Genomic DNA, 15,183 nt, shown 5'->3' with positions numbered 1-15,183 from the left:
ACATGCTTCTGATAACCAAAGCTGATGGTGTTTGTTTTAGGGAAGTTCATTTTGCAAATAAAAAGTGAACGTTTCAGCATAAAATTTAAGTAGTTAAATGTGAATGTTACAATTTTGCTTTATTTAATCATTAAGAATATTCAGACACCAAGTTAGAGGAATCTGAGGAAAATTCCTTATTGTACACAATTTTTGTATTCATATAAATGAATGCTTAAGAAGGTTGAGGGTTGCCCATCATGCATTGGAGCCAAGGAAAGAATCCGTGTGAACTTAAGAGTCTAAAAGCATTAGATCACATGCTCTATGCCTCAGATGGTATACTATATATGAAAATAGGTGTCATTTTCTAAGGTCAGCATATTAAATGTTTGTTAAACTTGTGAATATCTTTTTATTGTCTTATAATCAAAGACTTTTTTTTTGCTTTTTTTTTGTAAGGCAAAGGGGCTAAATGACTTGCCCAAAGTCACACAGCTAGGTAATTATTAAAGTTAATTTCCGCTTGTACTTGTTCTGGATTATGATGGTCACACTAGCCTGATAATCTAGGCTGCATGTATTAGTCCACAAAGTCATTTTTATATATATGTAGGACCAGGCTGAAAAGAATTGGCTGAAGTGAGGGAAAGAGAGTAAGGGCCTGGAGACCCCTGAAACAGGTATGGTAATTTAATATAAATCTTGAATTTTAAAATGTCCCTGGAAAGATGGATCAAATACTAAAAATGTGTGGTTCCTCATAATAGTACATTCCCATAAGAGACTTAGGAATATTTAGACTTAAGATCTACTCTCATTCAGACCCAGCTTTTTGCCATTATTGCTATGACTTTTGAAGTCATTGAAGATTCTGGAAGTATTAAGAATTGATGGCCAGGAAAGTCAGCAAGAAGGACAATTGGTGATAGGAGGTGGATCTGAGACAAGATCTTTTTATGACCCTGTTGTTTCATGGGTTCACAACAGTGTCATGCCTTGTTGAATGTCTTAATTAGATCAATATTTCCTTTTTCTTTCCCCTCCTTTCCCTCCCCAAAAAATCAAAACCAAAATCCAATGGTGCATCCATAACAATCTTAAAAACTGAGGAAAATAAGTCACTCCTTACAAATTGGGGGACTTTGTTAAAGATATGGTGTGATTTTGATCTTAATGATCCAGGAGCCTCTATATTTGCTTTAGGACACAACTGATATCTTTCATGTAGAAAGTCTTGTAGGTGATTTTTTTTTTTTGACTCAAGAGAGCCCTGGAAAGGAGAGTTAATTTTTTTTTTTAACTTGGCCTCCATATTCTAGACTTTAAAGTAGAAAAGTGTTGAAGGTTCTTAAAGTGGTGAATGTCATTAAAGTAAAATTTTTGTTTTTGCAGAATTCAGTGATCCTTGAGATAATTAAAGAAACCCTAGAGTTATAAAACCAGGCCTGGTGTTGTTTGCCAAAACAATATGGTCTCAGAGACTCTAATCTATTAACACTGGGGAAAAGCTTTTCTTTGAGAATGGAATTAGAATCATATTTCCCTAATAGTAATATAATTCTTAAAAGCTTGTCTTCTAAATTTTTGGCCTGTTTTTTACAGTGGTGACTACATAGGTTTTTTTTTTCCCCCTTCTATTTTCTTAAAAGATGGGAACCAACAAATGTGCCAGCCAGGCTGGAATGACTGCTTATGGCACTAGGAGACATCTTTATGATCCCAAAATGCAAACTGACAAGCCTTTTGACCAGACAACAATTAGTCTGCAGATGGGTACTAACAAAGGAGCCAGTCAGGTAAGTGGAACTTTTTTTTTAATAGTAAACATTCAAAATTTTTACAATTATAATTTTAAGATTGATCATGTCTCATGAACAAGATGGAAATATCCTTATTATAGGAAACCTAAACATCAAAATGAAATGCAATTTCCTTGTGAAAACAGCAAATTTAAGTTGGAGAAAGATAAGCTTCTTAAAAATCCTCTGCTTTAAAATACTTTGGTAGGATTTTGCCATTTTACAAAATATATTCTAGGGTAGATAACACAGTGCTACACACATAGGCATGCACATCTACTAAAAGTGAAGCTGTTTATTCTCAGAGGCTGTGCTACTTAAGTCCACAAATAATTTTGAAACCCCTTTTATACAGGATGAATAAGATATGATTTGAAAATCAATTATTATGGTATTTTAACCTAATTAGGATTCATGCTAACTTTTATTCCAATTGGAATGTTTTAACTTGAGTACTTAGTATTCCAACAAGAACATTTTACTGTAAAGATCCCACATTTGTTCACCAAAGTTTATTTCAGTTATTATTCTGACTTTTTTTCTTATTGAATATTCTTATATTAGGCTGGAATGTTAGCACCAGGTACCAGAAGAGACATCTATGATCAGAAGCTAACATTACAACCAGTGGACAACTCAACAATTTCACTACAGATGGGGACCAACAAAGTTGCTTCCCAAAAAGGAATGAGTGTCTATGGGCTTGGGCGACAAGTATATGATCCCAAATATTGTGCTGCACCAACTGAACCTGTAATACATAATGGAAGCCAAGGAACAGGAACAAATGGCTCTGAAATCAGTGATAATGATTATCAGGCAGAATATCCAGATGATTATCACGTGGAGTACCAAGATGACTATCCAAGAGATTACGAATATAGTGACCAGGGCATTGATTATTAGATTTGCACAAAAAAAGCTCAGTATTAGTCCATCTCTTATTCAGTGGAAACCAAGCTAGCCTTGTGTAATTTTTATCTTGTCTTCCTAAAACACTATTATGCTTATTATACTTAAAAAGAAATATTGCCTTACATACATTCCTTTTTCCTTTCTCTGCCTCTTCCCTAAATAGATGCCTTTTAGTGCTGTGACAGTTATATTCTACAGCATAACCAATAATTCACATATGAAGTAAAAAGGAATACTGTGAAAGGGGAGTACTCTTGTACAGCCAGTTCTTTTATTAAAGATCTATGCATTTTTACAATCTACTTTAAACTGGTATTTTACAGACCACATGAAACTTCTCTCTCTCTCTCTCTCTCTTTTTTTTACAGTTTAGTATCTGGTTTCTACATGGAAGACTGAAACTTTCATGCTTATTGTTAAATGTGTTTTTTGCCAACTAAATCTGAGATGCAGCATTTTAGAGATTTAAATATCATTGTTTCTACAGTATTGTTTGCTAATTTTTAAATAAAGTCATGATCAATGTGCATTTGTGATTAAACGTGTATTCATTCTAATATCTAAGCTGACCAGACACTTAAAGAGTAGTGTTACTAAAGGAGCTTGTAAAAATGAGCCTGCAAAAGTTTAGGTTTGGACAGTGCATTTACTCTTCCTGTTTGTGCCAATGTATCAATGTAGAGTTGTTGCTTTGTTTTCTTCAGCTGTATTTATTGCTGCATTTCTCAGCATAAACTGATCTCATTGTATTTTTTATAAATAAATATTTTTTTTGAACACTATACGAACCCTAGGCTGGTCATTTTTTAGATATTTTGTAGAACAGATAAAATATTATGATCTGTCTCATCCAGCCCAGAATAATTACCATGTTCTTATCAAAGTTAATGGCAAGTTGTAATGTAGGAAAATTATATTCTGATCCTAGAAGATGTTCCATGAGATGACCTATTCAAGGTTAGAAAGCACTGACTGATTAAAAATTTTGAAGTTTTTAACACATCTTTTTATTCTTGTGTAGCAGAGAAACCTAATATTGATGTTTGGTGGTGACATTTACAAAATCATCCAATAATATCCATATGAAATATGTCAACAATTTACTCAGTGTCCCTGGTTAGAGTATGTGAACCTGGAGGGTGAAATTGTTTTGGTTCACTTTTTAAAATATTTTAGTGAGGCTATTTGTTTTAATGCCATGTTGGTTTGTGAATATTATTTACTCCATATAAACCTTTTATTGGAAGACTTAAAAAGTTTTTTGATAAAAAATGTATTTCCACTTTTCCATCTCCATGGAGGATGGGGAGGAGAGAGAACAAAACCTTTGCAGCAAATATGCACAGTCTAGCAGGAACAAATTCCTGTATTGCCAGGGTTCAAATTATCTCTGACCATGGACCCTAATCCTCCTCCCACTAGTCTCCAAAAAAAAGAGGGGGAGGTAGTTTTTTTTTGTTTTTTGCAAGGCCATTGGGGTTAAGTCACTTGCCTAAGGTCACAAAGCAAGGGAATTAAGTGTCTGAGACCTTATTGATTTGAACTCGGGGCTTCCTGACTCCAGGGTCAGCACTGTATCCACAGTGCCTTTCAGTTGCCTCTTTTTAGCTGTTATCTTTTTTTTTTTTTGGTGACTCCAAGTGAAAGGTCTAGAGGTTGAACTGTGGTGATGGTTAAGGTGTAAAGAGAGGAGGACATAAGGGTCATAGAAGTAGAATTGAGAGAACTGGCAAATAATCGGCTATATGGGGTAAGGGAACCTGGGGAGTTGATTACACTGAGTTTGTACCCTCAGCTCACTGGAAGTGTAATGACCTTGGAAAATAGGGGAGTAGTTGAGTAATGGAGTTGGATTTGGGGGGCAGATGAGTTCTGTTTTCAACCTGTTGAATTTGAGGTGTTAAAAGCCTCCAGGTTGAGATGTCCAATGGACTTTATGGCATGGGAATGTAGGTCAGAAGAGAAACTAAGGCTAAATGTTTAGATCAGGAGTCATTTGTGTGGATGTGATCATTGAATGCATAGCACTAATAAGGTTATGCAGAGAGGAACAAAAGTTTGGTCTTTGCTGTCAGAGAGAAAATAAGACAATTTAAGTTTTTGGTAGGAAGCTTATTTATGAAGCTTCACCTAGGGAAGGGTAGATTCAGAGGAAATGAAGAGATGCTGCTTGAACTAAGACTTGAAGAAGGGAGACAGATTTAGAGTTGGCAACAAGGAAAAAGGCCATTTTGGGCAGGAAGAATGTTCTGTGTGAATGGAATGAGGATGGAACATCGAATTGGGGTCATGGCTAGTGGTTCAGTCTATTTGACACAGATTTTGTGCAAGGGAGTAGTTACCAGAACAAGACTGGAAACGTGGAAGACTACTTCAAAAGCCAGGGCTAGGTAGTTTGTATCTCGTTCTAGAGGTAGTGGAGAGCCACTGAAGATTTTGCTCTGTATATTAGCTTTTGTGATTGATTAGTGCTTGAAAGTAAGAAATAACTGATTTAAAAAAAAAAGACAATGTAAAAAAATAAAAATAAAAACAAAGACAATTTTTCAAAAGAGGCGGGCAACTTGGAATAGCGGGAAGTACATTTATTGGAATCAGGACCTGGGTTCAGATCTTCAGTCAAGTAGTAAAGGGGCACAGGACAGGTAATGGACACTTATGTGGAGCAATTAGGTGGCAGAGTGAATAGAGCACCAACCCTGGAGTCAAGAGGACCCGAGTTCAAATTTGGCCTTGGACACTTGCCACTTACTGGCTGTGTGACCTTGGGCAAGTCACTTAACCCCGATTGCCTCTCAGCCAGGGCCATCTCCAGTTGTCCTGATTCATAACTTGTCACTGGACTCAAATGGCTCTGGAGGAGAAAGTGAGGCTCGTGACTTGGCATAGCCCCCACCACCGCCTCAAATCCGATTCACGCGTTTGTCATGGCATCACCTCCCTGATGTCATAGTCTTCAAGAAGGAAAGACTAACAGCAACAACGTGTGATCTTAGGAAAGTCATTTAACCTTTCTTCATCTGTAAGAAGAGGATATTGGGCTGGGTAGTGAAAGAATTGGCAGCAGATGGGATTGCTAAGCCACTGTCTGATATTTGAAAGATCATGGAAAACAAAATTAGATAAGGGCAATAGTTCCAGCTTTTTTTTTCCCTTCAAAGAGAGGTCTGCGGGCCGGCTAGGTGGCGTAGTGGATAAAGCACCGGCCCTGGAGTCAGGAGTACCTGGGTTCAAGTCCGGTCTCAGACACTTAATAATTACCTAGCTGTGTGGCCTTGGGCAAGCCACTTAACCCCATTTGCCTTGCAAAGACCTTAAAAAAAAAAAAAAGGCTTGCAAACAATAGACCAGAGAACTTTAGTTGCTGGGAAAATTCAAGGACAGTTCATTCAGGGATATTACTGAGGAATATCTATAAAGGAAAGGGATGATTGCAAGTACAAGTTGTCATATTTGCCTACTTTTTTGGCAGTATTACTAAATTATTAGATGAAGAGAATGCTGTGGATATAGATTTGGGCAGCTAAGTAGTACAGTAGATAAAGAGTGCTAGACTTAAGAGTCAGGAAGACTCATCTTTCTGGGTTTGAATTTGTCCTTAAATTGTCACACTTGGCTAGCCGTGTGATCCTGGGCAAGTGACTTAATGCTGACTGCCAGTTTCCTCATCTGTAAAATGAGCTGGGGAAGGAAATTATAAACCCCTCTAGAATCACTGCCAAGAAAACCCTAAATGGGGTCACAAAGAGTTGGTCATGACTGAAAGACTAGATAGGAGTAGTATGAATTTAGATAAAATAATTCATACTATTTGGTAGAGAAAATGGAGAAATGTGGACTAGATAATGTACATTGATAAATTTAGAGTTAATTGAATGGTCATATTAAAAAAAATTGTCAGATATTCCATATTAGGCCTCAAATGAAGTATTCCCCAGGGATTTGTGACTGGCTCTTTTGATTAATATTTTCATCACTATTCCCACCCTTGCTGAGGAGGATCCCTTAGACTGGAGCCAAAATACAGAATTTGAGGTCAGAACAGAATTGGAGCATTGGGGAGTTAGTTTCCCACTTGGGGAATCACAATCCCAGAGTGAAGAACATTGAGCAATATGTTCAAGCAGGTGAAGGACAGGGAATGCCTGCTGCAACGTTCCTCAGCCTTGTTCACCTACACTTTTCTCCTTTTTAGCCCTACTATCTGCCAATATTCCATCCTTATTCTCAACTGCTTGTTAGAGTGTGTTGCCTTTCTAGCAACATTCTCATTTTCCAGATTTCTTTATCTTTGAGATGCTTAAGAATGCAACAACAGTGGAGACATTGGAGGAATTTTTCCCCAATTACTCCCCCAAGCCACAGTAGTTGGGTTACAGTAACTTGTCTGTCCTTCATTCTTGAAGAGGACCATGACATCAAGGAGGTGATGCCATGACAAGCACATGAATTGGATTTGAATGAAGGGTTTATTCCCCTAAGTCACCAACCTCACTTTCTCCTTCAGAGTCATGGATCCAGTGGCCAGATAAGAATCAGAATGATGGGAATTGGCCCTGGATGCGAGGCAATCAGGGATAAGTGACGTGCCCAAGGTCACATAGCAAATAAGTGTCAAGTGTCTGAGACTGAATTTGAACTCACATTCTTCTGACTCCTTGGCCAAGCTCTATCCACTATACCACCCAAGTTTGAAGAGTGCTTTCTAAGTCATCTACCTGAGGCAGGTAGTACAAATCTCTTTTTATGAATAAGAAAGCAGGTAAAGAGAAAATGACATGGCCATGGTCACACAGCTGCAAAATGTTGGTGCTGGGCCTCATCCCAGGCCTTGTGAGGGCAAATTCAGTATTCTCTGTTAGGCTGTGTTCCAACATCCCTGTCAGAGAAGACAGAGATAGGCCCACAGCTTGGGCAAGACATCAATTTTGGAAAGAAGTATAGAGATTTGAGAGTTGAAAGTCCCAGCCTGTTAGCTGAAACCATGAGATATGTCCATTCCTAGGGCAAGTTGATAGGAAAAAACAAAGCAGAGGACCAACCAATGAGGGTACCCTGGAGAATTGTCTACAGTGAGAGGTTGAGAGGAAGAAGAGGTGCCAGCTAGGCACCCAAAAATAAGACCCCTAAAACCAAAAACTCAAGAAAATCCTGTCACACCAAAACTAGAGAGTCTTGAGGGGGAAAGAGGGGTAAGGAACATGGAGAGGGATGGGAGAAGGACATCGTGATGCTGCAGGAGAAAAAAACAGCCCAAACTTCAAAAGTCTGAACAGGAAGTAGGCAGAACAGCTCGGGCCTCAAGGATGAAGACAATAAAATTGTGCAATGCCACCCCTGTGACAAAGTGTTGTAGGGTCCAACTTTAGAAAAAATATTTGCTCTTCTAATAACTCAATGGGAAGCAACAATACCAGGATATTTAATATTTTGCATTAGTATTTGCAGTATTTTGCAGCAATTTGGTGATAGAATGATTAGGGTGCTAGGCCTGGAATCTGGAAGACCTCATTCAAATTCAGGCTCAGACACTCATTAGTTGTGTGACCCTGGGTAAATCACTTAAGCACTTCTCAATTTCTGAATCTGTAAAATGGGGGTATTAATTAGACCTCTCTCCCAGCCAGAATTGTTGTGAGGTTCAGGTGAGATCTTTGTAAAGCACTTATTATCATCCCTGTCATATAGTTAGTGCTATAGAAATATTAGCAATCACTATTTTTTAACATGTGAATAGTGTTTCACAATTACACATTTTTTAGTTTTTTTGTAGGACAATGGGGTTAAGTGACTTGCCCAAGGTCACGCTGCTAGGTAATTAAGTATCTGAGGGAGGATTTGAACTCAAGTCCTCCTGACTCCAGGGCCGGTGCTCTATCCACTGTGCCACCTAGCCACCTCCACAATTCTATCTTGAGAAAATTATAGCATTACTTTTTTTTTAGGTTTTTTTTTTGCAAGACAAGGCCACACAGCTAGGTAATTATTAAGTGTCTGATGTCAGATTTGAACTCGGGTACTCCTGACTCCAGGGCTGGTGCTCTATCCACTATGCCACCTAGCCACCCCTAGCATTCACTTCTTTACAAGATTTTTGAGTTCCAAATTTTTGTCTCTCACTCCCTCCTGGGATGGTAGGCAGTTTGATATAGTTAACACATGTAATATTGTGTCTGACGTAAAAGATTCATCTCAGTTGTGGAAGAAGAAACAGATCAAAAGGAAAAAATAATCACAAGGATAAAGTAACTGAAAAAATATGCATTTATTTACGTGCAGAGTCCATCAGTTCTTTGGTTATAGATAGCACTTTTCTTCATGAGTTCTTTGTATTTGTGTTAGATCATTGTGTAACTGAGAAAAGCATTGTCATTCATAATTGATCATCACACAATATTGCTGATACTGTGTACATTGTTTTCCTGGTTGTGCTCATTTCATTTTGTATCAGTTCATACTAGTCTTTCCAGGTTTTTTTGAAATCTAACATCATTTTTTATTGCACAATAGTATTCCAGATAGCAATTATTATTGTGATTATTAGTAATTAGTATGTATGTGATTATTAGCAGTTAATATAATTAGCAATTAATAGCTGTCCATTGATTGATGAAGTAGTGGATGACTTAGAATTTCTGAGTTCGAATTTCCACACTGTCACTGGTTATCTGTGTCACCTTGGGTAAGTCACTTAAGAGCTCTGTTTCCTTGACTATTGTAGGGTGGTTGAGTGGAATGACCGCTAAGATCTCTTCCAGAGAACTCTTCCAGAACTAAAGGATTTTATGATTAAAGTCTATGAAAACCTTTTAGTAAAAAAAAAACCCCCAAAAAACCCTTTTAGTATCCTTTAAATCGAGTGATGGAAGCAGAAACCTGAATGGGGACTAGGTGATGAAGTGAAAGCACAGGTGTGGACCATTTAAAGTATGTGAATTAACTGGGGGAGTTGGCAAAGTATGAGGAAGACTTTGAAGATGCTGAAAAGGGAAGCGAGGCATGGGAAAAGATCATCCATAAACTGAGAAGAAACAGGCTCCAGGGGACAGGTGACTCAGCTTGTCTTGGGAAGAGTAGTTCTGGGGGGAAGACTGGGGAAAATAAGAATGTGAAGAAAAATATGGGAGGGGCAGGAGGTGGTAACAGAAGTGCTGACCTCAGTTAAAGAAGCATGATGCCTAAAGGAGTCAGACTCTAAAATCCCTTCTGAGGCCAACGAGAGACATGAGGCCTGGAGTTTTCAATGTAGACTTGTATGTGTGTGTGTGTCTATATATATAGTAAGTACCTAATAAATAAACTCTTTGGTTGACTTAGATAACCAGGTACTCAGGCTTTGCTGTGTGTTTGTATGTGTGTGTGTGACATTTCCATTGTAGAAAAGTCAACTTCATCTCTCCAACTTGTTTACCTAAGCTATCTTTATTTTTGTCCTTTCCCGGTTCTAGCTTAGTGCGAATGATACCTGTTCTGTTTCATGACAGAAACAGGAAGACAGCAGTCAGTGGGGTGAGTACTGCCTTTGCATTCAGAAACCCAGTTCAGATTCTTGACTGACACTGATCCTGGCCAAGTCACTTAAACCTGATATGCCTCAGTTTCCTCATTCATAAGGTGGGAATATCAACTTTTGTACCTGTCTTATAGGGTTGTTATAAGGATCAAAAAAGATGTGTATGTAAAGTGCTCTCCAGAATTTAAATGGTCATATGAAGGTCTGCTATTATGAAATCCCTTTTGCTACTTGCCTTTTGGTTCTTTAGATACTCTCAGAATATTAAGAGATGTCAGAGGCCATCTACTCCATACCTCAGCAGGAATCCATCTTTATCAATAAATAGACATTCCAGAGTCTCTTTGCTCATTCCACTTGAGTAACTATTAATTTAGTTAGCTCTTTATATCAAAATGAAATTGGTCTTCGAGTAACTTTCATCTGATGATTCTCACTGGATCATTCTTTTTTTTTTTTAAGGTTTTTGCTAGTCAAATGGGGCTAAGTGGCTTGCCCAAGGCCACGCAGATAGGTAATTATTAAGTGTCTGAGCCTGGATTTGAACCCAGGTACTCCTGACTCCAGGGCCAGTGCTTTATCTACTGCACCACCTAGCTGCCCCCTGGATCATTCTTTATAGAGCTCATCTGGGGAAAGAAACTCAAAAATTGGTGGGGGAGGGAAAGATCAAAATCATTTGGTTTCTATAAAATTGGAAAGCCCCCATCAATCAGGTCAGATCATATTGACCAAGGCCTGTCTCTCTCCCATGCTGCCTTCACTTCAGCCATCATCTCTATCTCCTCCCTTGATTTCCCCTCAACCCACCATCCTTTCAATCTTGGTCTCCATCCTTGGGATGCTGGGCTCTGTTAGGTAAGCTTTGGCCGTGTCTGGGTGTCCATGCTACTTCTCTGGCCATTTCCACACCATGCTACCTCCTCTTACTCTTTTTTCTAGCTTCCCTTTATGTACTATCTTCTATTAGCACATCATTTTTTTTAAGGCAGTGATTATATCTTCCAAGCATTGAGTTAGACATAGTAAATATTTTAGTTATCTGTCAAAAAACAACTGATACCACTTTTTGGTTTAAAAGTCAAATTTAATGATCTTTTCTTTTGCCTGTGGACAGTTAGATGGAAAGAACACCAGGCCTGGAGACAGGAAGACTCATCTTTCTGACTTCAAATCTGTGTTCAGACTCAGCTGTGTAACTCTGGGCAAGTCACTTAGCCCTGTTTGCCTTGCAAACCTTCCCCCCAACACGTTTTGAGCAATATTTATTTTTAAAAAATGAGAAAGACTAAGAGTCATCTAAAAATTCATTTTCAAAAGACACGAGGCCTGAAAGTAGTAATGTTCTTCCAAAAGAGGCACAAACACTGGACAGTAAGGAAATGTCTCCTATCTCACAATCAGCTGGAGTTCTGTTCCATCTTCATTCTTTAGTGACTTTCTGTTTCTTCTTATCCTTGAATCAATTAATTTGTTACTTTTGTTTACAAAGTTCTGTTAAAAAAAAAAGTAAAAAGATGGGGATTAGTTTCTAGTGATGTATTCCTGTTGTGCAAATGGACCACTTTGATTTATGCCATGTGAGAAATTAATTTTTTAAAATTTTATTTATTTAAGGCAATGGGGTTAAGTGACTTGCCCAAAGTCACACAGCTAGTCAATCATTATTTGTCTGAGGTCAGATTTGAACTCAGGTCCTCCTGACTCCAGGGCCAGTGCTCTATCTACTGCGCCACCTAACTGCTCCTGAGAAATTAATTTTCAAAGAAAGTTTATCTAACTCAGTTATGAATGAATTAAAAATAGGCCATCAAAAAGAAAATGAAAGCAAGTGGCTCATAGCATAAGAATATTTAGTTACTTTTTAAAACCATCAGAAACAATGTCCTTTATAGGATATATCAATAAGTATAAAAATATAAAAATTTGCTTACATAGAGAACAAATGGTTTCTATGAGAGACAGATGTCTTTTCAATACATCAATACATAGTGGGTTTGAGCATTTCATCCATTCACCCAGCTACCCCACTATCTATCTATCCATCCATCCATCCAATCCATCCATCCACCCAATCCATCCATCCACCCACATCCGACCATCCACCTCCCCATCCATCCATCCATTCAACCCTATCAAGCAACATTTATTAATGTGCATACAATGTGTAGGCACTATGATAAATGCTGGCAATACAAAAAGAGGCCCTGCCTTCCCTCACATTCTAATGTAGACACCAACCCTTGGATTCCTTCTTTCCAAGACTGTCTTTGAGAACTGTTGCAATCAAAAACTCATCCCCCAGCAGCTAACCTATTATAATATGCCGCTCTAAACCTAGTTAGGCTGGTCCTCAGATGATAGACTCTCTCTGGGCCTATTTCCACTTTGCACTCTGTTACAATGGAAAAAGTGTTGGCTTTGAAGTAAAAGGACCTGGGTTCACATTCCACCTCTGATGCTTATTATCTTTTTGACCTTGGGCAAGTTCTCTGGGCCTCAGTATCCTTAATTGTAAAGTAACTTTGGGGTCCCTTTCAGTTCAAAATCTAGGCTCTGGATTCTATAGTATAGTTCTCCAGAACTTTTCTCCATGTCACAATGAAGCACTTTGGTGAAGGTTAGTACAGAATAACATAAGTATTATAAAGGCATAATTCTACTCTGGACATGACAGGTTATAAAAATGACTTACATACTCTGCTTAAAACAAAAAAGTTTAAAAATATTTTCCCTTAATACAATCTTATTGTATTATTGTACAACCTTTATCATGATACTCGTAATATTTTGATATTGAGATTGAAAAGAAGTAGGCAATATGAACACTCAAACACACATATACACATATATTTAATTTGTCTTTTATATAATAATTTTGTAGTTAAAAAAAAATCTGTTCCTACCAGATAAGGTGGGCAAGAAGCTCGAATTGTTGGGAAACAATTGAACTAGCAGGTTTCGGACTGTAACGGGCTACATTAATTAATGTCAACAAGCATTGTCATTTTTAGTAATAGTGTTTGGATATAAATGCGACTTCTACTTTTCTATATATTTCATACTTGAAGTGCAGGTAGGGTTAGAATGGAAAACTAGAGAGACCTGCCTGCTCATGAAAAATAAAAGCAACTTTTTCTTTGGAAAAGGAAGAAATGGAAGTGATAAATTTAAATAAAAGTGTATATCAGTACCATTGAATCAAAGTTTTAAGATTAAAAGGAACTTTGGAGGCCATCCAGTTCAATCTTCTCAGTTTACAGATGAAGAAACTGAGGTCCAGAGTGAATTGTACCCACAAATAAGATTACTGATCCCACAATCAAATGCACCTCTCAGCTAAATATTTCAAGACAATTCATGTAATACCTCTGTTGAGTTGAAAGTGGTAGAGTCTATTTTTTAAAAGGAACTTTTCAGGGGAAAGATATGCCCTGATTTTTCATGATTTGGAAGTGACTTGTCTGAGGTTACACACAGGTAGCAAGTGACAGGGCTGGGATTTGAACCCATATTCTTTGACCTCAAATCCAATATTCTATTATCCCATGATGCCTATCAAATCTACTAAACTAAAAACTCTTCTTCTGTGGTGATCTTAGCTATAAATCCATGTGCAAATCAATTTGCTTACCATTAACTCCTGATCCATAAAGTAGGGTTTCTCTGGTGATCCATCATTTGTTTCCATGTCAATGACAAAACACAGAAGCAATGTATCTAGCACAGTTTCAAACACTGATAAGAAATTGTGAGCTACTAAATAGGCAAAAAAAGCCACTAATAGCAAAGGAATTGCCCATACTTGTAGCTCACGGTGGTAGTTAAAGGCCATTAGCCCTCCAAAAACGGTGAAGTATACCACAAACACCTATTCAAAAAGCAAGATAAAACAACAGAAATTAATAAAATTCATATTTAGTAAAAAATAATGTTTCTCTTTTGTTCTCTCTCTGTATTTCTGTCTCTCCCCTCTTTCTCTGTCTCCCTCCCTCCTTTTCTATCTCTCTCTCTCTCCTCCTTTGTCTTTGTCTCTCTCTCCCTCTTTCCTCTCTGTCTATCTCTTTCCCTTTTCTCCGTGTCTCTCTGTGTCACCCCCTCCCTCCTCCTTCTCTGTGTCTCCCTTGTCCCTCTCTCCTCTCTCCCCTTTCCCCTTTCTCCTCTCCCTCCCCCCATTCTGTCTTGTTTTCTCTCTTCTCTTTCTCCCCCCCTCCTGCCTCTCTCTCTCTCTCTGTCTCTCTCTCTCTCTCTCTCTCTCTCTCTCTCTCTCTCTCTCTCTCTCTCTCTCCTCTTTCTCTATGTCTCTGTCTCTCTCACACACACAGGGAGATAGTATTATACAAACTGGTTTTAATAATGGTTTTTAAATACCTACTAAACAAGATTGTTGTGAAATGAAAATATTTTATAAACCTCAAAGTGCAATATAAATAAAATCTGGTTTTAGTCACATTGTCCACAGAACATTTAGTAAATGATTTCTTTAGACTCTTTGTTAGGCATAATCATTTGTTAGCTTTAGAAAGATAAGTGCCAGCAAAATTTTTGCTGCCTGAAAATACTGAGGAAGTCCAGAGAAGAAAGAGAACACATGTCAACTTCCCCTGCACTTTTGAAATGTGGCTCATATGGCAGAGTTTGCCGATAAATCTGCAGAAATGCAATGTTTCAAATGGGGAGGTAAAGTAAGGTGAAGGTGAAAACACCATCTGGAACAAGGTGACCCATTCCAGGAAACACATTCTAAGCCATAGCAACAAGGTGGAGCCTAAGCAGATGAATGACCCAGATGGTCATTGAGAAAGGCAGCCCAGCTTAGAGGACACAGGGTTAAGGTTAGAGTCATCCAAACATGGGTTCAAATCCTGATTCTGATACTCCACTAGTGGTGTCACCCTGGTGACTCAAGTAAGTGTCCTCCTCTATAAAGTGGGGGACTGGGGGAGATGGTCTTCTTGGGTCTTCCATCTCTTG

General features: G+C 38.2%; 2 protein-coding genes across 2 annotated transcripts in view; one reads left to right on the top strand and one right to left on the bottom strand.

Moving 5' to 3' along the window:
* The window catches only part of CNN3 (calponin 3), a 32,152-nt gene extending 28,672 nt beyond the window's left edge, over nt 1–3,480 (top strand). The window contains exons 6-7 of the mRNA XM_074188218.1: nt 1,632–1,778; nt 2,346–3,480. Of these exons, the coding sequence (XP_074044319.1) occupies nt 1,632–1,778; nt 2,346–2,687 (489 nt within the window). The 3' untranslated portion in view covers nt 2,688–3,480. The remainder of the gene's footprint in view (nt 1–1,631; nt 1,779–2,345) is intronic.
* A 7,795-nt stretch (nt 3,481–11,275) lies between these two features.
* Nucleotides 11,276–15,183, bottom strand: part of SLC44A3 (solute carrier family 44 member 3) — a 99,638-nt gene continuing 95,730 nt past the window's right edge. The window contains exons 14-15 of the mRNA XM_074188217.1: nt 13,844–14,080; nt 11,276–11,703 (exon numbers count right to left, since the gene is read on the bottom strand). Coding sequence (XP_074044318.1) covers nt 11,599–11,703; nt 13,844–14,080 — 342 coding nt within the window. The 3' untranslated portion in view covers nt 11,276–11,598. The remainder of the gene's footprint in view (nt 11,704–13,843; nt 14,081–15,183) is intronic.

Source organism: Macrotis lagotis, chromosome 5 (genome assembly GCF_037893015.1).
Source record: "Macrotis lagotis isolate mMagLag1 chromosome 5, bilby.v1.9.chrom.fasta, whole genome shotgun sequence".
NCBI lineage: Eukaryota > Metazoa > Chordata > Mammalia > Peramelemorphia > Peramelidae > Macrotis > Macrotis lagotis.
The sequence above is the reverse complement of the archived record's forward strand: the minus strand, read 5'-3'. Positions and strand labels throughout refer to the sequence as shown.